The sequence below is a fragment of the Mastigoproctus giganteus genome, chromosome 4, assembly GCF_048544385.1.
Source record: "Mastigoproctus giganteus isolate SK-2022 chromosome 4, ASM4854438v1, whole genome shotgun sequence".
Lineage (NCBI taxonomy): Eukaryota > Metazoa > Arthropoda > Arachnida > Uropygi > Thelyphonidae > Mastigoproctus > Mastigoproctus giganteus.
In genome coordinates this window covers 96,893,577-96,916,558 of record NC_143578.1, presented here as the reverse complement: position 1 = coordinate 96,916,558, position 22,982 = coordinate 96,893,577, and the positions used below count along the sequence as shown (strand labels likewise).

The window sequence follows — 22,982 nt, the reverse complement described above, 5'->3', positions numbered from 1 at the left end:
GATATTATTGATGGATTCCTGCCACGTTTTGGTGTACTCCCTTTGTGGCTTCTTGGTTGTGGGGATGACTTCGCCTCTGGGGAGTTTATTTGTGGTCACTCTGTAGACCACTCCCCAGGGGTTGTCGTTTCCAACTGTGGATACTAGGTGCTCCCAGGAGCGTTGTTTTCGTTCACGGATCTTTGCTGTATATTGATTCCTGGCCGTTCGGTACTGTTGTCGTAGTGCTTCCACCTCTACTGCAGGCCAGTTACGCCTGGCACGTTGAAAATTTTTTCGGCAGGTGTTTGCCACACGTCTGAGTTGTTGTAATTCTGGGGACCATCAGGGAACAGCTCCCGGAGTAGGTTTTTTCCGCTTTATGGAATTGTTTGCTGCATCTGTGATAAGCTTGACAATTTTAGCTTGGTGTCTATCTGGGTCTAGTCCTTCTGTGTCAAGTGCTTGAGCAGCTGTACGTAATGACTCCTGGAAGAGAGGCCAGTCTGCCTTCTCAACAGCATATCTGTGTTGCATTTGTCTATGTACCATTTGTCTATTTAGTTTCCGGTTTAGTTGAAAGGTAATTGTTCGGTGATCAGATGAGGTCCAGTCTTCTCTGACAGTCCAGAATGCAATGTGGTCCGCTAGAGATCTGGTAGCCAAAGTAACATCAATCGTGGCTTCCCACATCGTGTTTGAAAATGTTGGTAGGTTGTTTGGTTTGTTAAGGATTATATAGCAACTGTTTGCCAGATACTCCTCCAGGTGTTGTCCATTTACCGCGCCACGTCGCTCCGCGGTTTCACTAAACCACGCCGGCGAACGGCAGTTTGCATCAGCGCCCACTACGATTTTAGCGTTCGGGAATTCCTCCAGAACATTTTGCAGGTAAGTTATAGCTGGGAGGATATCTTCTCCTGGCCGACAGTAAAGCGATACTGCATAAAATTCGCGCCCAGTGCAGTGATGACGTGGGCACATGTGTGGAAGAATGGAATTTCTTGCCACAGAATTTTTTTTGTTGTTTTTGTTGGGTTTTTTTTTTTCCTTTCTGTTATTCTCCCGCGCGAGATGAAATGCTCCCGTGCGGGATGAAAAACTTTTTTTTCTCACTTTCTCTATCTTCATCCGGCACGGATTTTCTTGATTTTTTTTTACACTACACGCATATGGCCTAACCTTAACAGAGTCTGTAAAATATGAATAGGGAAATGAGGCGGATATAAACTTAGGTTCTAGGAGCCGCCCAAACAGAAAATACAAACAACAACAAAAAAAAAAAAAAAAAAAATCATGTATTTATTGAATGAGTGACATAATTAATGTCATGCATGAAACATCAGAGTACCATGCCTGCAAATATTTGTATTATTTATAAGTTTGGTTTCTCTGTTTTGCAAGATGAAAAGTCCTATTTTTCCTTTCAAAACTCAGGTTTATAATAATTAAAAACTTTTTCCTCTGCATCATACGGATTTTAATTCTTATCAATTTTTTGAAAGAAATGAAAATAGGAAAATGGAAACCCCGGACTAGACTGCTGATGCTGAGTTTTCTGAGCGTAGGAATATTGGGTCTTTGACCCAGCCCTTGCCAACCCCTTTATGAGACAGGATTGCAGAGTCACTTGGAAACTGCGCCCACCTTTTAAGCTGTCTAGCTGCCCTGTTTTCGCCACTTTTACCTATTACCCCTTGTATAGGGTTGTCTACCACTAATGGTTTTGCACTTGTAAGTTGGAGGTAAAGTGGAAGGAAAGGAGAAGACATATAGGGGATGTTGCGAAGCAAGCAGGAGTGCAAAATCATTAGTGAGTATAGTGTATAGACTACGCACTAAGTTGATAGTGTGAATAAACCACTCACTAACGGTTTTGGTGATGTTCCCAGGCGAGCAGGAATGCAAAACCATTAGCGGGTATAGTCTATACACTAAGCTCAATAATGATTTTGCACTCCTGCTCGTCTGAGGACATCCCTCTATATGTCTCCTCCTTTCCTTCCACTTCCCCTCCAACTCACTACCTCCCCCATTTCTCTTCCTGGGCTTTCTCCTTTCTTGCTTTGCTGGAGGGAGGCTCCATCAGATATCTCTCCTACTGTCCTGGTCCGGCTCCTCGTGCAGTGGATGGATGCTGGGAAGTGCCTTCGTTGGTGATCGCGCCTCCCAGTAACTAAGAGGCGAGATGAACAACACATAACGCACAGTACTCAACGCAACTCAGACTCATCTGGCTTCGCAGAGTTTTGCATCTTCACAGTGTCACTAAGTGCGGTTTTGTGAGAAACCACTTGCACGGCCAACCAAAGACGCTATGACCACGCTTCACCAATGAAACGTTGGTCCACACGCACCAGGGGTCCTAGTTCTTACCAGCAAAACAAGCCCCATAATAAGCAACCACCGCCACTTCCCTGGATAGTGGGCACCATGCATGATGGGTTCATGGACTCGTGTTGCTTGGGCCACACACGAAGATGTCCATCGGCGCGTTACACCAGGTATTTGGACTCATCCGACCAGTAAACATCTGTCTAACTTTTCTAGATCTTGTGGCAGTAGCATACTGTCATTAACAACCCGGCCAACCTTTGTATCATCTGCAAACTTCGACATTAAGACTGACGTACCTTTCTCAATATCATTGATAAATATATAAAACAACAATGGGCCCAACACTGACGTAGCCAAATGGCTAGGAACGAGAGTGCAGTAGGAAGCACTCTTTGAGTGAACCGGGGTTCAAGCCCATGACTGCTAAATACGATTAACGTTTGTATTGACGATTTATTGTAAACTCCACTGACCTGGTGGTGGAGAGAATAAACAAGAACTTTTTTTACACTCGTTTCCAGTGTCCAACTAGCATGTTGTTGACACCACAGCATTCGCCGTCGACAATGATCAGCGGTGAGGCGAGGGTGTCGCTTTGGTCATGTGCTATGGAAACTCATACTTCTGAGTGTGCGGTGCATCGTCATTTGCGATATTGTCCTTGCATTCCCTATATTGTAATCCAACGTCAACTGTCGCACAGTGATCTGCCGTTCAGGTTGTACCCTTCGCTCACCACGAACATTCATCTTGCGTAATCCTTTACAGTTCTGTCATCGGGAGGTGGTTTGACCCATTGGACACCATTTTTTGAACACCTTAACCACAGTGGGCCATGAGAAACCGACAAGACGTGCCGTTTCCAATATGGAAGTATCAGGCGCATGAGATCCCATACGCATGCCCTTTTGAAACGCTGTGATATCTTTACTGCGTCCCATAACTGTTACTTTATCACTGACTTGTACGACCAGATGCAAATTACCACTGTTTTAGTATACGAAGCTGTTCAGCTTATTATATTGCGAGCTATACGGCAGTGATCTCCAAAGCTGGGTGCGCGCACCCCTAGGGGTGTGCGAGATGATCCATGGTGTGCGCCAGATGATCCCCAGTAAATCAATATTAATTCATTATGAAAACTTTAGTTTTTCGAAACGTAATGGAAAATGAAATTTATAAATAAATGTTTTTTTTATATTTCGGTTTCGCCCACGTCCGAAAAGAAGCAACCACGTGCTCGGAGTATATCTTCCATCCTTGTTTAACTTACTGAACAAATGATTTTATAAATGTGATTTTAGATGTAATGCCTTCCATGTAAATAATTTATAAATAAAAAATATATATTAAACTTATAAATTTAATTTTTTATTCCCGGGTACGCGCTAGTCCTTTTAAGTAAAATAAGGGTGCGCGACCAAAAAAGCTTGGAGACCACTACTACACGGCATAGTCTATTACGGATGGAGTGGTCACAATTCAGTGAGTGTATATTAAAGATTAGTTTTATTTCTTAATTTTTGAATTAACAGCAATGTGTTCCTGTTTTATAAATTTTTGCAACATGTTTAAGTTTTTAGTGCACATTAAAATCGGGGTAATGATTTGTCATTATTAAACAAATAGAACTTCGCCCGAGACCTACAAATTGCGCCACGGGGCGGGGGAAGCCTGTAATAGATGCAGTCTAGGTGTAAAACAAAGTTCATATAGACAGGATCGAAAAACTCTTGTTCCTATTTGTTATGACCAACTAAACAAAACTGCAAGCAAAGCACGTTAGTACATAAAAAAATAAAATAAAATAAAAATTATTGCATGCAAATATAAAAACGTTACATTACGTGTTGGAAACTCCTGTTCTTGACCGTCTAACTATGTAATTTTATGCCAAATGATCACAGGTTGTGTGTCATTTTTCAAGACAACCATAGCTGCACTGCGTAAAGCGCTTGTCTTCACCATGTCCATCTGTCGGCCTGTTCGTTCGCATCTAGCAACTCGACTCCTGTGATTGGATTTTCATAAAATTTCATATTTGGCCCTGAAAGATTTGTCGAGTCATCTAACATCCCATTAAAATGACCAACAAAAATTCGGCAATTATTATTTCTTTCTTTATTTTTCTTTTTATGCATATCACATAGGCTATCCATGTACCGTATATTGCAGCTGAAGCACCAGTTACGTTTGTTTCCGTGCGCTGGAATAACTGGATAATATGGCAAATTAACAGAAACGAAATAGAAAAAAAATTAACAGTTCTGGATTCGCGCATAAAAATCGTTGCTCTCGGCTCTTTTGTTGCAAATCATGAATTATTAACTATTTGCAAACGCGCTGAATCGTAACACATGCGTACATTAACTAACTTATCACTAAAACTTGGCCCGAGACCTACAAATCTGGTAACAGAGTTAAAAAAAAAAAAAAAAAAAAAAGCTGGTAATAGCCAACAACGCAAAATATCACATATGCTTCCTAATGTTATACGAAGCCCGTGGAAACAAATCAGATGCAATTCGCATATACCCATCGAAGCGTTAACGAAATATAGACGATACAAAAATGCCAGTCTAAAAAACACTGTAGATTCTCTGCGTACGCTTCACGATACATTGCTGTCTGTCATCAGTTTGGAGAGGTCTGGATTTCATTCCCAATAATTAGCGGAATTTCTAAAGTACTCTTCAAACAAGGCTGTTGTCAGCCCATTTCGTGCTAAGAAAGTGCGGCTATCATCCGTAACTTATTCTTTTTTTTTTTTTTTTTTTTTTATGAGAACCCCAAACACGAGAGGTATTAGAACCTATAGTACTTAGTACCGTGCTTGGGTTGGAGGTTGAGAAGACGAAAGAAGATATTTGTTGACATTGGACTTGAACTTCTATAGATTGTAATTTTCAGGAAATACGTATGAAGGAAGGTTGTTCCAGAAAACGGCAGTTGAATGAATAAATGAGGAAGATGAAAAGTTGGTTCTGTGGGTTTGAAGTTGGACAGTAAATGGATGTTGGCTGGTGGCGGCACGTGTTCGGACTGTTTTGAAAGAGAGAGCGGGAATTATAGAAGCCAATTCAGAAGAACAGTGCCCATGGAAGTATCTGTAGAAGAGGCATGCAGCAGAAACAGTACGTCTATGAGAAAGCGAGTGGAGAGACTCTGTTAGAGATGAATCATTAATTAACCTAACTGCCCTCTTCTGAATGGAATCAAGAAGCCTGAGAGAGGTTTTGGGGGCACCACCCCAGATGTGGGAACAATATTCCATGGCAGGGCGGATTTGCGATTTATACAGAGTGAGCAGCTGTTTGGAAGAAAAGTAACGCCGAGAGCGAAAGACAAAACCAAGTTTTTTAGATGCAGAGGAAGCAATATTTGTAATGTGCTTGTGCCAAGAGAGATTAGAAGTCAGGGTAATCCCCAAAAGAGATATATCATTTTGCCTAGAAATCGGAGTGTCACTAAAGATAAGCATAGGAGCAGAAGAATCCTTTTTGCGAGATATAAGACAAGACTGAGTTTTAGAAGGGTTGAAATCAACTAAGTTGTCTTTGCCCCACTGGAGAATTAACTGAAGATCGGCATTTAAGGAATTGGCAGCAGATTTTCGAGAACTTGAAGTTGATTGAGCAGGACAAGGTTTCTCAAAATGGAAAGTTGAATGCAATGTGCTATCATCGGCAAAACTATGGATAGGTTTTCCAGTCAATGGAAGGTCATTGATATACAAGAGGAAAAGAGTGGGGGAAAGAACTGAACCTTGGGGGACACCGGCATTAGTGGAGAAGTTAGAAGACAGAGAGCCATCTACCATCACCCTCAGTGAGCGATCAGAGAGAAAATTGGATAACCAATTACTAAAAACAGTTGGCAAACCATAAGATGGAAGCTTGTTTAGAAGACCTTTATGCCAAACACGATCAAAAGATTTTGAGATGTCAAGAGCAACTACTTGTGTTTCACCGAACCTTTCCATTGAATTAGTCCATAAATGGGTAACATAAGCCAGAATATCACCAGTGGATCGACACTGACGGAATCCATACTGGCGATCGTTGATCAGACGGAAGGTTTCTAGGTAGTTTAAGAGTTGGCGGTTAATTGATTTCTCCATTACTTTAGAAAGAGTAGAAGTAATTGCAATGGGACGATAATTGGACGGGAGGGATTTGTCACCCTTTTTAGGAACTGGCTGGATATGAGCAAATTTCCAAGCAGAAGGAAAAACACCTTTGGAATAAGAAAGTGAAAAAAGGCGGCAAAGAATAGGAGTAAGTTCAGGAGCACAAGTTTTGAGAACAAGTGGAGAAATACCATCAGGACCTGGAGCTTTCTTAGCATCAAGATTCATCAAAATCCTTCTGATATCCTTTTGACGGAAGACCACAGAAGGCATTGAATGGAGCGTGTTAGGAATGGTGGGAGGTGTTTTACCAAGATCATTAATACATGAGCTCAAAGAAAAATGGGATGCTAGCAGGTCAGCTTTATCCTTGGCTGAAGTGACAACAGAACCATCTGGTTTGGACAGAGGTGGGAGCAGAGATGGGCAAAAGTTGCGGCCAATAGCTTTGGCAAGAGACCAGAATGCTCGGCTACCATTAGGGCAAGAAGCAAGTTTTCTACTCTTAGCCTGTTTAAACTCTAGTTTGGACTGATTAATAACTGCTTTACAATTGTTGCGAGCTTTGGTGTAGGCAGAAAATGAAACTGAAGAATTAGAAACAAGCCAATTACGATATGCAACATTCTTCTCTTGGACAGCCTTAGCACATTTATTGGAAAACCAAGGTTTAGATAAAGGACGAGATTTTAAAGTGGAGTGTGGGATAAAGGATTCCATTCCTGCAAGAATAATTTCACTGACACGATTTGAGCAAACGTTGACCTCAGAAGTTTTGAAACAGTAATCAGACCAAGGAAAAGAAGAAAAGAAGTCTCGCAGGTCATCCCATTTTGCATTCTTGTAATGCCAAACAATACGAGGTTGGGAATAGCCATGAGATAAAGGTTCCATTGGAGAAGAGACAATCACCAAGTTGTGATCTGAAGTGCCTAAAGGACCTCTCACTTCGACCGTGTACTTAGAAGGGTTGTTTGTGAGAAAAAGATCAAGCGTATTGGCTGTATGATTAGGATTGTCCGGTATTCTTGTAGGTAAATGAACAATCTGTGCAAGGTCATTAGTAATTGCAAAAGCCTGGGGTTCAACCCGTAAAGTAAGCAAATCAGCCGGTAAACACGCACTTCTAGACAAATATACAAAACAGATATAAGCGACAAACTCCAGTGCCATTAATAAATAATTGGTTCCCACAGGAATCAAAAATTAAGTGTCAAATATATGTTTATCATCCTTCTATTCCATAGAGATGAGCACATACCTAACTGAGCAGAAATGAGATGAGCATATATATAACTAATACGGTTCCAGACATAACCGCAATGCTATATGGAGATTTCAATCTAGACATACCGAAGGAATTATGGAACTTATCAACACTGAGCAGGCTGAGACGTCAAAGGCTAGAATCTTGTATACAATGGTATACAACCGAGGTATGAACATCAGCTTCTCTCAATACAAACTACTGTTTGCAGCTGAATTCTGGTTCCCAGATTGCTAATAAGGACAAGCTTCATCCCAGCATTTTCTATGCTGGGACAAAGGAAAGTGGAGAAAAGCGCTTCTAAGTGCAGCATCGGAGGAAAGTGCTCCCTCCAACCTTCACAAGGTTGGAGGAATCACTGCAAGTTGGATTACATTTAATAATTCTGCTTAGGTATAATTAGAGTCATTCAGAGATGTATATACACGCGGCTTCACAAGGACATGCTTCCAGAGGATTTTTATAAACCAACTTTTAAATCATTAAGTCGCTTTTTGCTTACGAATCCATTAATCTCTCGATTACTTAATTTTCGCGCTTTCCTATTGGTTTTTTTATACAGATTGATGAATTTTGATACGAAAGCTATAGCACAGTGATTCGTAGCCTTTTTTTAAAAAACTCTAATTTCAAACTCGCCTTTAATGATTCCAGCTAACGAATCTTGTATACAACGGGATTAATTTTTTTTTTCCCACTTTGGAACATTTTTAATTTAATTTTGTTTGTCGTAGAATTCCAATTTCTAAATATCTTAATTGCAGGTAGTGATTGGTTACATGATTGCCTGATGCAATAATACCCACAACAGCGACAATGCTAGGGGTTTAATTTCGACGTTCCCAATAACCATGATACAGTTCATAAAGCAAGTTCAGTTATTTGCAGCATGTTTGTAATTTTTAGTATTGTCTAAACTTGAAGCAAAAAAAATCTAAACCTATATACAGTTATATAAATTGTAATACAGCATAATATAATGTAGTGAAATTTAGCATGTACTGTAATATAATTTACATGTTGAAATTCTAATCGCACTAACCGAACTATTTGTTAGATATAACGTCGGATTACGATAATATGATGATGATTACATCAATCATTCAAACGCGGTATCATGAATCAGCCTGCATCTAAATTTAGGAAGGCTCCAGGTACAAATCATTATGGTTGAGAAAAACTGTTTGTCGAAAGCTCATTTGTTTTTAGTTAGATGCATTTTGAAATATAACTGCTTTGAACGCCCGCGATACAGTTTAAATTTTAATTGTAAATAGGTAACATTATTTTACAGTTTTTAATTGTAAATAGCTGTATAATTTATATTTTTATACAATATAATAAGGTATTCATAGCCTTAGGGGTACTCTAGAGAAGGCTGCGTAACAAATGAAATTTTGAGAAAACTGAATTTGTTTTTAGTTTAAGTGCTATAGCTTCAATATTTCTGTACTTTTAAAATGATCAAATAAGGTTCGTGTGGGGGTAACAACGGAAAATTTCATTACACTGATAAGTTTTCGGTATTTAAAACGAATATTAAAATGCTATTAAGGATATAACAACTTTTTGAGCTTCCGACTAATAGTGTACTGAAGATGTTTTCCAACAGAAAACGGAAACGTGTTCTGGTAAAAAAACAAGAAGTGAATACAAATTTGTATCTACAACTGAGAAACATGGCCTTCACAAGAATTCCTCCCATTCGGATCGACCTCTTTATGTGAAGCAAGTGTTTCTACTATGACGAAATTACTGTGACAAAGGTATAAAACAGTTGGATGCAAGAAACAACTCCACATTGTCAACCTTGACTTCAGTAGAGTTTTTGACACGATTCCACATGAAGGACTATAATATGAACAGAAACAAATCCCGATTATCTGTAAGATACTTTGTTGAATCGGAAGCAGGCTAAAAGATAGGAGGCAGAGAGTAGTCATAAATCGACAATAGTGGGCAGACAGGTGAAGCGAGTGGGGTCTTTCAGGAAAAGCTGTCAAAGTTTGGTGGTGATTTGAAGTTAAAAAAAAAAAAAAAAAAAAAAAGTTATTGATCAGAACTAGGTCATGTTGCTTCAAAATGACTTGGATTGGTTGCAGATATGGTCTGAATTATGTGAGTAAGGACTATGCTGCTGAAAAAGATGCAACTAAAGTTCAATGATTCTATTTAAAGTTTTGCAGCCTGGGAACAAAAATTCAGGAGTTACTTATAAGGATCTCCAGGTAAGTCTCCAATGGGGAAAAGACAACTTAGTTGATTTCAATCCTTCTAAAACTCAGTCTTGTCTCATATCTCGCAAAAAGGATTCTTCTGCTCCTATGCTTACCTTTGGTGACACTCCGGTTTCCAGGCAAGTTGATATATCTCTTTTGGGGATAACTCTGACTTCTAATCTCTCTTGACACAAGCACATTACACATATCGCTTCCTTTGCATCTAAAAAAAACATTGTTTTCTCTTTCGCTCTCGGAGTTACTTTTCTTCCAAACAGCTGCTCACTCTGTACCAATCGCAAATCCGCCCTGCCATGGAATATTGTTCCCACATCTGGGGTGGTGCCCCCAAAACCTCTCTCAGGCTTCTAGATTCCATTCAGAAGATGGCAGTTAGGTTAATTAATGACTTCTCTCTAACAGAGTCTCTCCCCTCGCTGTCTCATAGACGTATTGTTTCTGTTGCATGCCTTTTCTACAGATACTTCCAGGGGCACTGTTCTTCTGAATTGGCTTCTATTATTCCCGCTCTGTCTCTTTCAAAACAGTCCGAACATGTGCCGCCACCAGCCACTTACTGTCCAACTTCAAATTCACAGAACAAACTTTTCATCTTCCCCGTTTATTCATTCAACTGCCGTTTTCTGGAACAACCTTCCTTCATACGTATTTCCTGAAAATTACAGTCTACAGAAATTCAAGTCTAATGTCAACAAATATCTTCTTTCGTCTTCTCAAACTCCAACCCAAGCACGGTACTAAGTACTATAGGTTCTAATAGTACTTAGTACCGTGCTAAGTACTATAGGTTCTAATACCTCTCGTATTTTGGGTTTCATAAAAAAAAAAGCTACGAGAGAGGAATTAAAAGTGGCTGAGGACAAAAAGACTGGGTTATTACAAAACCAGATATGAAATTTAAGATGTACTATCAAGTTGTTGTCAGGAAAGCACGCGGCGCCTGCCTATTTTTTATAGGACTTTTGCAAGTAGGTAAAGTGTAAGTATATGTACACACACGCATGCTTGTGTATATATAAAGTTTTCCAGAGTAGGTTCAAATAAGAACGACCTGATGGTGAGGGGAGAGGGCTAATCGATATTCGTATGAATAAAAATCCAGAAGTGTAAATTTCAAGGCGCGGCTGTTATGCATCTTGGAGGAGTGAGGAAACTGATCTCATTCCACAGTTATATCCTATATATAAGAGATACACTGAGTAAAATAAGGTTAAACTCATGAAATTTATCTCTCGGCAACGTATTGCAGATTACTGGAATAAATTAACTAACAAGGTGAAAGTTTGGTAAAGTTCAAAGTAGAATTGAATGGTAACTTTTTTGGAGACCGGAAAAGTATCACTGAATAATAAATAAATTTTCTGTTTATACTCAGGGACGACCAAACGGTCAGAGGAGAGATTTACCAGCCAAGACACTTCAGCAATTCAAGGTCTATTTAAATTTGTAATTGAATTCGACAGGTTGATGCGCGCTATAGGAAGCACATCACGGTGTGGTTTTCTCAGGCTACAGTTGCTTAATGTTTTTAAACACTTGCCAAAATCCACACATTATTACGATGCTGCTAAAATCTGAACTTTCTCAAATCATAAAGCGTATGAAGATATATAGTGTCGATCACGTGATTTATGTGGACAATTTTTGTTTAAACATTTTATTTGTAAACTGAAGTTTAATGTTGAGCATAATTAATTTTAAGTATACAGTGTGATCGTCACGATCACAATGTTTGTACAGATAAACTGAATATTTCGCACAATAACCGCCAGGACTCAAAACGGGTAGTTGTTTGCTTACTGCATACTTAGATTAAATATCATTAAACAATACACATTTTTATTTTAATTATTCATTTTAGTATATATCGATCCCTCGGCATCTCCTACCATGAAGAGAATTTCTCTTACCAATGTAAATGAATATTCTTTTGTAGAAATAGCGAGGCCACAATCCCATTGTATAAGGCAATTGTAAGACAGCACTTGGAATACACTAAGAACGGAGATCGAACCAAAAAAAAAGATACCAAGCTTCTTGAAAGAGTCCGCTCACTTGGTTAGATAAGCAAAAGGGTGTCAATATGAACAAAGACTTGGAATATGTGAGCTACACAGCTTGACTACCACGGACCTTTGTCACCCAATGAAGTGACTGAAAGTGGATAGTAAAGTGAACGAAGGCGACATTTCCGATATTATAATTGATTCTAGAACTGAAGGCCATAAATTCAAATATTGTATGACGTTTCTTTTAACCAGCAATCTGTTAATTACTGGAATAAGTTACCTACGTGAGTAAATGAGGCTGACACTTGTGGAAATTCAAAGGTCACCTGGTTAGTTACCTAGGTGAGGAGGGAACCACATAGATTGTTTATTTTTTTCAAAGAAGAGTGACCTTCTTTGAATACTGTATAGGAGTGGGGTCAAACTTGATCCTATACTGGTTTACATAAATAAAATAAAAAGAAACTCATTAAACGATAACAAAATCACACTTAAAAAACCTAGTTACATACTCGTACGCGGATTTACAAGGCCGAAGCAAAATATCCCTACACGATTCTTAACACGGGCGTAAGGAGAAATAAAAAAATAATAATAAATAAATAAAAAATGATGCCCAAAACACTGATTTCGGGCAATATTTTTTTTTTTTTTTTTTTTTTTTTTTAACAGCACAATATCTGTAGTATATGTAATGATCTAAGACGGTGGAACAAACAAACTGTGATCCGCGAACCACAAGTGGTTCCAAGAAAAGTTTAAATAATGGAAAATGATGCAAGAAAGCGAGCTTTTACAGAATCAGGAAAATAAATAAATAAATAATAATAATAACAACATTTCCAACTTCACCTGTCCATCCCTCCATCCCTTCTAACAGTTTATCTAATTCTTTGAATTTATTCAAACTACCCACTTCTACAATACCAGATGGAAGTTTGTTCCAACAATGATGAACACTGAAGGCAAATTTCCGCATCCGACCTCTCACCACCTTTTCTTCAATTTGAATTTATGCCCCTTAGGCATCTGCGAGGAAAGGCTTCATTTTGCTCCCCTCACCAATCTTTTTACTCTTCTTTGCACCAGTTCCAACAAATCCACGCCCTTCCCTGAATTGGGGCTCTAGACCTGTATGCAGTCCTCAAGATGTGGACCAACCATTGCCTCATACAATGGCATAATCGCCTCCTTTTCTTTGCTGGCAATATTTCTATATAACTCTGACAACCCCCCCCCCCCCACACACCATGAGCTGTCCTGGCAATCTGTTTGTGCACAATTACCTCAGGTCTTTTTCATTCTCCACTGCCTTGAGTATGGTACCACACACAGCTGGTATGTTAATCTGGGATTACTACTCCACATATGAAGTGTCATACATTTGTCAATGTTAAACTTCAACTGCCGCTCCTCAGCTCATCTGCCTAATTTGCCTAGATTTTGTTACAGTAGCATACCCTGATTGCTGTGATTAACTACCCTGCTAAATTTGTATCACCTGAACTTAGGCATTAAGCCTGATATGCTATCATCAATATCAATAATAAATACAGAAAAACAATGGGCTCAGCACTGACCCTGGGGAACTCCACAAATAACATTAGTCCACGAAAAGCAGTACCCATTGATAACCACTCTGTCTTCTCCCACTCAGCTCTTTCTTTATCCATAATAGCACTGTGTTCTTAATGCCACACTGCTCAAATTTGAACAGCAGCCTTTTATGTGCAACAGTATCAGAAGTCACAATTATTTTCTGCATTCAGTTCATTTGTTATTGTAATAGTTGTTGTTGTTATTTGGTTTTTAGGAGCATTAGCAACTAAGGCCATATTAAAATAAAATAAATTTTCTGTTTATACTCCGGCACGACAACCAAATCAGTAGAGTTTACAATAAATCGTCAATACAAATATTTATCGTATTTAGTAGTCACGGGCTTGATATTGCTCCGGGGATATGCAGTGATCATTCCCTGACCTTTCTGCATCCTCCGTATTTGGTGGTCACGGGCTCGAACCCCGGTCAAATCAAGAAGCGTGTACTACGCACTGCTGCTCCTGCCCACCTGGCTACGGAGGCGCCTATTGTAATAGTTTGTTTGGTTTGGTTTGGTTTTATTGGCGCATTAGCATCTAAGGCTATAATGCGCCAAGACCAGGTAATATATAAAAATTTAACATCTCAGTGACCTAATTAATTAGGCCACCGTGTCCAGATCTAATTACAATGATAAATCAATAAACGAAATAATAATAACATGAATTTTAAATACGATTAAAAACGTTTATTGCTTTCAAAAAGCTAAAAATAGCAGACACATTGTCATTGTCAGATAAAATCTGACTGAGTGTATACGGCTCAGTCAGATGGCTAAAAGCGGTAAAACGGATATTGCTAAAATCTGGACAGTCAACTAAAATGTGTCTAATTGATAAAATTGTGCCACAGGACTCACACATAGGAGGGTCATCAGCCCTCAGCAAAAACGAATGAGTCAAATGACTATGTCCTATGCGGGTCCGGGCGAGAACAACTTCCTCTTTACGATTCCTGCGCAGACTAGACTGCCACGGTTCAATTAAAGGCTTTATAAGATATAATTTATTCGCATTCTGTCTATTCCACGAATCCTGCCATTGGGAGTGTATCTTTTCGTGTATTATTCGCCTGCAGTCTGTATAAGGGACTGACAGGCAGCGATTATTATTGGGAACTGCTGATTTGGCTGCATTGTCAGCCAAATCATTTCCCTTAATCCCAATGTGGCTGGGAATCCAGCAGAAGCGGATATCATATTCACGTTCTCGGAGGAAGTGAATCTTCTGCTGAATGCTAGACAGAACTGGATGAGAATTATATCTCACAGATATTAAAGCCTGTAACACGCTGAGAGCGTCGGTATACAAAATGAACCGTTGGTATTCGCATTTACTAATGTGATCATATTGTAATAGTATCCAGTCAGACTGCTCAGACAAGATTGCCCCTTAAGAAATCCATGCAATTACTCACGTCTCCCTTTGATGGCCTTTTCCGAATTGGGGATATATTTGCAAGTAGTCGAGTGGCAGGAGCGGGAGTGCAGTAGCACACTCTCTTTGAGTAGATCGGGGTTCAAACCCGTGACTGTTAAATACGGTCGATCTGCCAACTCGCACTGGACCAGCATGGCAGATTATGGTCGATTTCCCTCAACATGAATTGTTGAGGAGGCTTTCGTCCTGCAGTGGATTGATAATGGCTGCTGCTTACCTTACCTTTTTGCACATCTCCTTGTACTTGGGGTTATGGAGGAGGTGGTCTTCTGCTCATTATGTGTGGCACCAATATTTGGTTTTTAGGAGCGAAGGTCATTATAGCATATCAAAAAAGATGAATCCCACACATCACGCTAATTCCGAGAGCTAAGCTGTTGAGACTTTACTTAGCATTTCTGGGATCCGAATTGTAAGCGATTGTGTATCGAGCAGCAGACTGTGTACAGACAGGTGGACATTTTTAAATCTTCATACTTTTAAACATGGAAAGAAATTCTGAAGGTGGACTAGAAATATTTTTGTTTATCGATCAGAATGTTTTATTGAGAACAATAAAACAAAATATTTTAATTTGTGCTAAAGCCAAGAATCAAAAGGGGTCAATGGCCGAAAATGTTTGATTGACACTGGTCTAAGGCAGCATCTTACATGCATTATGGGTCGTAGACGATTATTTTTTGTTTAGACCAATGGTTCTCAAACATAAGTACCCCCAAATTCCTTTAGCTTAAAAAAATTTCCGCGAACCTCTCAAGCTTAACATAAAACTTTTTTTATGCTTTAAATTATTCCAGTTTTTAAACATTTATAAGAAATTTCAGACTATTTGCAGACCATTGGAGCAGTGGAAAAACTACCATAACGCCAGGTCCGCCACGCGGTGACCCAAGGAGCCAGGTTCCCGATGTCTGGTTTTGGTATGGTCATTAAAGATCAGGTGACGCATTTCGGCAATCGGGCGGGGGAGTAGAAAATAGTTTCGTCTCCCTGTATCTCTACGAACCTTCAAGTTTCCACAGACAATAGTTTGAGAAACGTTAGTCTGGACGCATTCGACCCTGTACATATCTTACAATGAAATGTCTATTATTATTTTTAATATATTGATCTTATAGATAAGGAAACATTATTTCAATTTGATTCTAAAAACATTTGTAGTTGTTTAATATTTACTAAAGTCAAGTTCTGGAATGCTTTAGTCGTGTTCTAAAGTAAGGATAATGCTGCTACTGAAAATGCCGAAGGACAACTATAACTTTGCAGTCCAAATGTGAGGGAAAAAAAAAAATATATATATATATGCACACACATGCGATTCATTTTATATCCTTTAAGAACTGAGCTGTTCCGTTACATTCCCAAGTGTTTTTTCTAGAAACTCTTTATCGTGAGCGAGCCTTTTAGGATTGCTTCAGTAGCGCCGCCAGTTCTCCAGCCACTTAGTTCCTTTGTTAAGGAGTTCAGCAACCAATCAGCGCCTCGCCTTATTCAACATTATGCGTCATATGGTTGCACGTTGTCATGCTGACTAGCAAGCGTGATTTCGTCCTGTGTGAAACACCAGTGACATAATGTGCAAATATTTCAAGTTGGACTCCCTGCATGTTAGTTTCCCGCAACCTGTTTCTTTCAAGTCGTTTGTGCGGTAATGTCAAGTGACACCTGCGGCGACCTAACCACTATCTCAGGTCGGAAGCTGCACTCGTCTTTCCACAGTCCTAAAGAGAACTCGCGCGTTTCACAGCCGCCGGCGTGACAGGCCACCGACCGAGACAACGTGCCACCTATCATGGGGAAAGTCGCACTTGCTGTTTGGTGGGCTATTAGCTTCTGTCTACACGGCACCACCGCCACCTGGATGTAAGTAACTGTATTTTATTTATAGCTTAGCATGGTGTTAATCGAAATGAGCTATCCTTGTAAGTTATCTTTGCACTGCGAGCAAATCTGCGTTTTCTTTAACTGTTGCTATTGCTTGTTTAGATAATTTTCACACTTTCTCATTTGTGATTCTGTTCTGGGTCAGTGCTGACTTATTAAGATCGTTTTTTCCTAATTTGGAAACCATGATACTAGTACGTTAGAATTAACTACTGTAATTGCAATGGCGATTATATTTGTGAAGTAGGTATACTGATTTAAATGAGTACCTGGCATCATAAATATACATATTACATATAACGTGTAAAATAGTTATATTTGGCCACGCTTTCTTTCTTCTACAGAATGCAATACACTTTAATTGCGTTGCTGAGATGCTCTTATCTTGAAGCCACACTTAAAAGTGGAAAGAGAGTTGTGATGATAACATGGTCATTTGGAGAGCATTTCAAATGCGAACTGCATCTATAAGAGGAATCGTTTATCTGCCTGTCAAAAGTGCATCATGAGAATACATAAAGTTATCTTCAAAGGATTGTCTAATGGCAACTTCTTCAATAAAATCCTGTAATGCAGGCGCTCTCAAACTGTGGGTCAGAACTCGGGGGGGGGGGGGGGGGCGTATTTTTTATTTATTTTTTTCAAATTTGGCCTCAGGTTTTAAAATTGATTATTATATTTTTAAATGAAATTGTTTTATTTTATTGTAAGGTTCTCTCATTGTTTTAGGAGTATTTGACATATAGATTAAAATTTAATTATTAAAAGTAAGTGGTATATTTATTTCTTACCCCAATTTTAACCCAAATGAAGTCATTATTTTTATTCATGTTCACTCAAATTCATTTATAATTTTATGGGAATCGCGGTATCGCAAAATAGGAAAACTTCTGTACCGAGTATATTCTAACAATCTTAACTAAGTAGACGGAATTTAATATGGAAAACTTCGCGGTAAACCTCCTCTCCTCTCCTCTCTCTCTCTCTCTCTCTCGCGTGCCCCCGGTGTGTATGTATTTTAAAATTAATTATGCATCACGAATTCAAAGAACTTACCATTAAATTTATATTTAAACATTCTTACTAAATTTTTTTAGAGACATTGCTTTTAGAGTGAATAATAAAATATAAATTTAAACAGTTTAAAGTAACGAATTATTTCTAATTTTAATTAGACAACTACTGATAATCAAGAGTTTCTCAAATGCTCGATCACCTTTTGTAATAAACAACAGAAAAAAATGAATGGATTATTTTAAAGAAAAAACTAAAAATGGCAGGCTCTAGACAAAAAAAAAAAAAAAAAAACACCCGCTAATTTAGAGGGAAAATGTAGTTTTTTCCTAATTTCAAAAACACGAGTATATTTTAATGGAACTACTTTACTACTATTCATTTCTTGTATTTAAAATTTCTGTTTATACTCGAAACGTCCACCTATGTTCACCGTTTTCTGTTTCATTGCAGCCAAATACGCCAGCACCACAAATTAATGGACCGTACTTTTTTTTTTTGTGGAAGCAACCACCTGCGTAACCACGTCTTCTTACGTTGCTGCAGAACAACAATCAGTCCATTCTTATAGTTTTCATATCGTCTTAAATAAAATAAAATAAATAAGTGCAGCCATTATCAACCCACTGCAGGATGGAAGCCTCCTCAACAATTCATGCTGAGGGAAAATGGACCATAATCTGCCACGCTGGTCCAGTGCGGGTTGGCAGATCGACCGTATTCAGCAGTCAGGGGCTTGAACCCCGGTCTACTCAAAGAGCGTGTGCAACTGCACTCCCGCTCCCGACCACTCGGCTACGGAGGCCATCGTCTTACTATGACCCAAGCATTGCCTCTCATCTGTCTTGCCTTTGTCTCTGAATTCTGTCAATTCTGAATTCAGAGAGAGAGGAGATAAATGAAACTTGCATCCGATCAACAAGTTATTAAATCTAGAGAACAGTTTGCACCAGGCCCGGCAAGCTGCATTGAATACGTTCATGCCACGATAATCTACTTTTTTTTAAAGCTTTTGATCTGCGTATCAGGTTATAGTATGATCATGTGACTGGTATGTATAATCGCTGTAGATTCTCACTAGTATTTAACATGCACTCAGTGATCACTAAGGGCATGTGACCACCCCAACCATAATGGACTATGCCGCACAGTTCGCAGTGTAAAAAGCCGAACAGTTTCGTACGCTAGAGCAGTGGTAATTTGCATCTGGAAATGCAATTCAAAGTGATAAAGTAGCAGCTATGGGAAGTAGTAAAAATATCATGAAGTTTCAAAAGGGCATGATTGTAGGAGATCACGTGTCGGGTGTTTCCATATTAGAAACGGCACGTCTTGGTCGCTCACAGCTAACTTGGTTAAGGCGTACAAAGAATGGGTCAAACCACATCCTGCCGACAGAAATGAAAACGATTACGCAGGTCACTTGCGACAGTTGACATCTCAATACAATATAAGGAATACAAGAACAATACCTCAAATGATGATGCGCCGCACACTCGACATGGGTCTCCATAACATACTACTCTAGAGACACCCTCTCCTTACTGCTCATCATCGTCGACGGTGAATGCTGTTTGGACACTGGAGGACTGGAAACAAGTGTGCTGATCGGATGAGCCCAAATATCTAGTGCAACACGCCGACGGACGCCTTCGTGTATGGCGCAAGCAACACGAGTCCATGGATCCATCGTGCTTGGCGCAAGCAACACGAGTCCATAGATCTATCGTGCTTGGCGCCTACTATCCAGGCAGGTGGCGGTGGCTGCTTAATATGGGGCATGTTTTAAATAAATTTTCCGTTTATAACTCCGGGACGACCAACCGGTGAGAGGAGTTACAACATAGACAGAATACAAGAAACTGCACCGTATTCAGCAGTCACGGGCTTGAACCTGGCAAGAATGAACTCCTGGTGCATACAGACCAACGTTTTACTGATGAGCTCTAAAGTGTAAAGTATTTTATGTCCAACGGCACCAAAGGTTTCTGCTGGTGCCGTTGGACAAAAAATACTTCCCCCATCTCCCACGTTGTATACTCTATTCGTGTGACACAGAACTGTGAAGGCCAGAGATTTTTACAAAAAAAGTGTAAGGGGTATTGTTATGATGTGTAATGTCATGGTATATCATTTCTGACCTTTAGCCGTGTGGCCCCTAGTGGAACCCCCCCCCTTTTCCCACACGTTACCCCGAGAATGCAGGTCAGGCACCCAGTAGTTTATTTTGTACTCTACCGGAAGCTCTTAGGAGACCATGTGCACCATGCCACGTTGTATTATTTTCCGGACAGAAAAGGGATCTTCCAAAATGATAATGCGTCATGTCATTGTGCCCGCACTGTGCAAGAGTGGTTTGAGGAACACAGTGAAGTATCACCCATCTTGATTGGCCGCCAAATTCGCCTGACCTCAATCTAACTGAACACCTGTGGGATATTTTGGAACGGGAAGTGAGGCGTATATGACATGCAGTAATCATCTACTCCGACGCAGCGACGACGATTCCTTGCAGGCAGCATGGCTGGAGATCCCTACTAATGTCTTGAGATATCTAGAGGAGTCGATGCTTAGGCGAATAGCAGCTGTTATCAGTACGAACGGTGGCTCAACATGGTATTAGGTAGGCGGTCATAATTTAGTGATCACTAGGTGTATATCTGTGAAAACCAGATATATTTTTCATTAAATGCATAAATGATACCAAAAACAATCTCTAAAATAATGTGAAATACGTAGCATTAGAGAAACAAAGAAATCAATGTCACAAATTGCAGAAATGTACACAAAGTGGCATTAAAGAAATAAAATTGGACACTTCTTAATTCTTGATGCCAGAGACTAGAATACGGATTGAAACGATATAATGCTACTTGTAATATAGTTTTGAGCACATCAGCAACTGAGACAATATTGCGCCGTATATATATTGCATTATGTTCTCCATAATAAAATACTAATAAAAAAATCAACACTATTCCTAACCCATTAAAATTTGTTGTTTACGTTTAAAAATATGCTGATTAAAAAATTACCGTCTGTCTGTCTGTCTGTAAGCAGTACGCTCGACACACAATCGCTCTCTCTCGACTCCCAGAGATGCCAGAGGGAAAAAAAAGTCTAAAAACTTAACATTTCAGAATTAGTGTGGCGGGTAACCTTGTAGGCCTATGTATAATACAAGTGGACCACTGGTATGTACCACCAACAAATACGCAGCATTTTTGGAAGATGGATTTCTCGTTTATAATATGAAAATTATTACATTAGTGATATATGGTTATGAAAATAATCAAATTGGTATGCATGGTGAATCGCTTTTGAACATGGTTCGAATATACTGGGATTGAATAATTATTAAAAGATAGAGAATCTCTTAATCATATGGTTAAGTTAGGTCATGTTATGTTATGTGTATGTGTGTTAAGCGCCAAAGCAACTAAAGTTATGAGGCGTCAGTATATTGTGTCTATAATTGCGTGAATACTTCTGTCAGTTTGCTGGATGGAAAACGTATTTCCGCTAGAAGGAAACTATGCCACCCTTGCCTGAGACCGACTAACGATTACGTTGTGAAAAAATTCCTCACTAAAAATTTCTCGCGCCATTGAAGGGATTGCTTTTTCCGTCTGATATGGGAAGATGGAGATTGTAATTACCGTGTTACCGCGGGGAAGTAGTCATATGGATTTAAGGGTTCTTTAATTACTGTTACCTTTCCCCACCTGCCCCCACATTTAATTTATGTACAAAAAATTGTTTCAACATAAGGAATATAAAAAATAATAATGTCATTCCTTATTTCGGAAACAGAATTAAATAATAATCACTAAACTGTAAATGGCCTTTATTGAGGTCAGAATAAACAAATGTGATAGTCTTGCAGCCTATCTAAGGAGAAAAGTTAAATCCATCTATCATATTAAATTTTAAGGAGATAAAGTCCTCTCATATATAAAATTTGAGTATTTAAAAGAAACAGGAAACCTCAAAAACGTCTCAGACAAATTAACTGAGAAATATAGTTTCAGACAAAGCTATCACAAATGAATTACACATAAAAATGACTGGACGAAATTTTTGTAAGTAAAAAACTTTCGAAAATCATCGACGACTCCTGCGAGGAATGACATCTCATCGTGGACATCGCTGTGGGCGGAGAAAGGTGGTGGATGAACGTGGCCGTCGACGTCTGTCTCGCATTGTTTCAACCAACCGGAGATTGACATAGTGTGCATAGTTTTGGGGGAAAGGAGCCTCCGGTAGTTTCCCACATCTGCGCTATATGAACTCTGGAGACAAACAGTATCACTGTGAAAGCCAGAAATTTTTTTTTGTGGTTGGGTGGGAATTTTTCCACCTAAGCGGAAGTGGAAAAAGAAGGCCTTCGAGAGGGTGGGAAGAAAGTCACGTATCAAGAGAGACACGGATGAAACAATTCAAGCGACCTGAATGTCAAGTTTAATAGATAGAAGTGGTCACAATCTAGTTGAAGAAGTTCAGTATATGAGAAAAGGGTGTTGATCAAATGTGCATCAGTTCTAGGACGTTGCACCAGTGATAGTGACAGTGGAACAAATCATCGCCAATTTCAATTTGAACGAGGGCAGTGCCAGAAACGTCTCCACCAAGACCATCAGGCGATCATTAGCCGTAATAGGTTATGGCAGCCGCCGACTCAACAAAGTCCTATTGCTAACACCTCAACACAGGACTCTTAAGCCTGAACTGGGCAAAAGAACATCGGCACTGGACCTTGGATGATTGGAGACGGGTCTCTTGGTCCGACGAGTCCAGTTTCCAGTTATTTCGAGCGGACGGGAGGATACGTATCTGGCGGAAACCGCACGAAGCTATGCACCCGTCATGTCAACAAGAAATTGTTCAGGCAGGTGGACGGTCGGTAATGGTCTGGGGAGTGTTCAACTGGCACACGTTGCGACCTCTGGTAAGTCTAGAAGCATCTCTGAATGGTCCAGTTTGCATATCCATCGTTGTAGGCCATCTGCATCCCTTAATGGTCATCGTACACCCACAGGGAAATGGACTCTCAGCAGGACAATGCGCCTCCCCACAGAGCCG

The 22,982-nt window shown here is 39.6% G+C and overlaps 1 protein-coding gene across 1 annotated transcript in view; it reads left to right on the top strand.

Moving 5' to 3' along the window:
• The first annotated feature begins 16,726 nt into the window (after positions 1 to 16,726).
• LOC150086927 (protein Wnt-16-like) overlaps positions 16,727 to 22,982 on the top strand; it is a 93,034-nt gene continuing 86,778 nt past the window's right edge. The window contains exon 1 of the mRNA XM_090371683.1: positions 16,727 to 16,865. Within this exon, the coding sequence (XP_090227809.1) occupies positions 16,795 to 16,865 (71 nt within the window). The 5' untranslated portion in view covers positions 16,727 to 16,794. The remainder of the gene's footprint in view (positions 16,866 to 22,982) is intronic.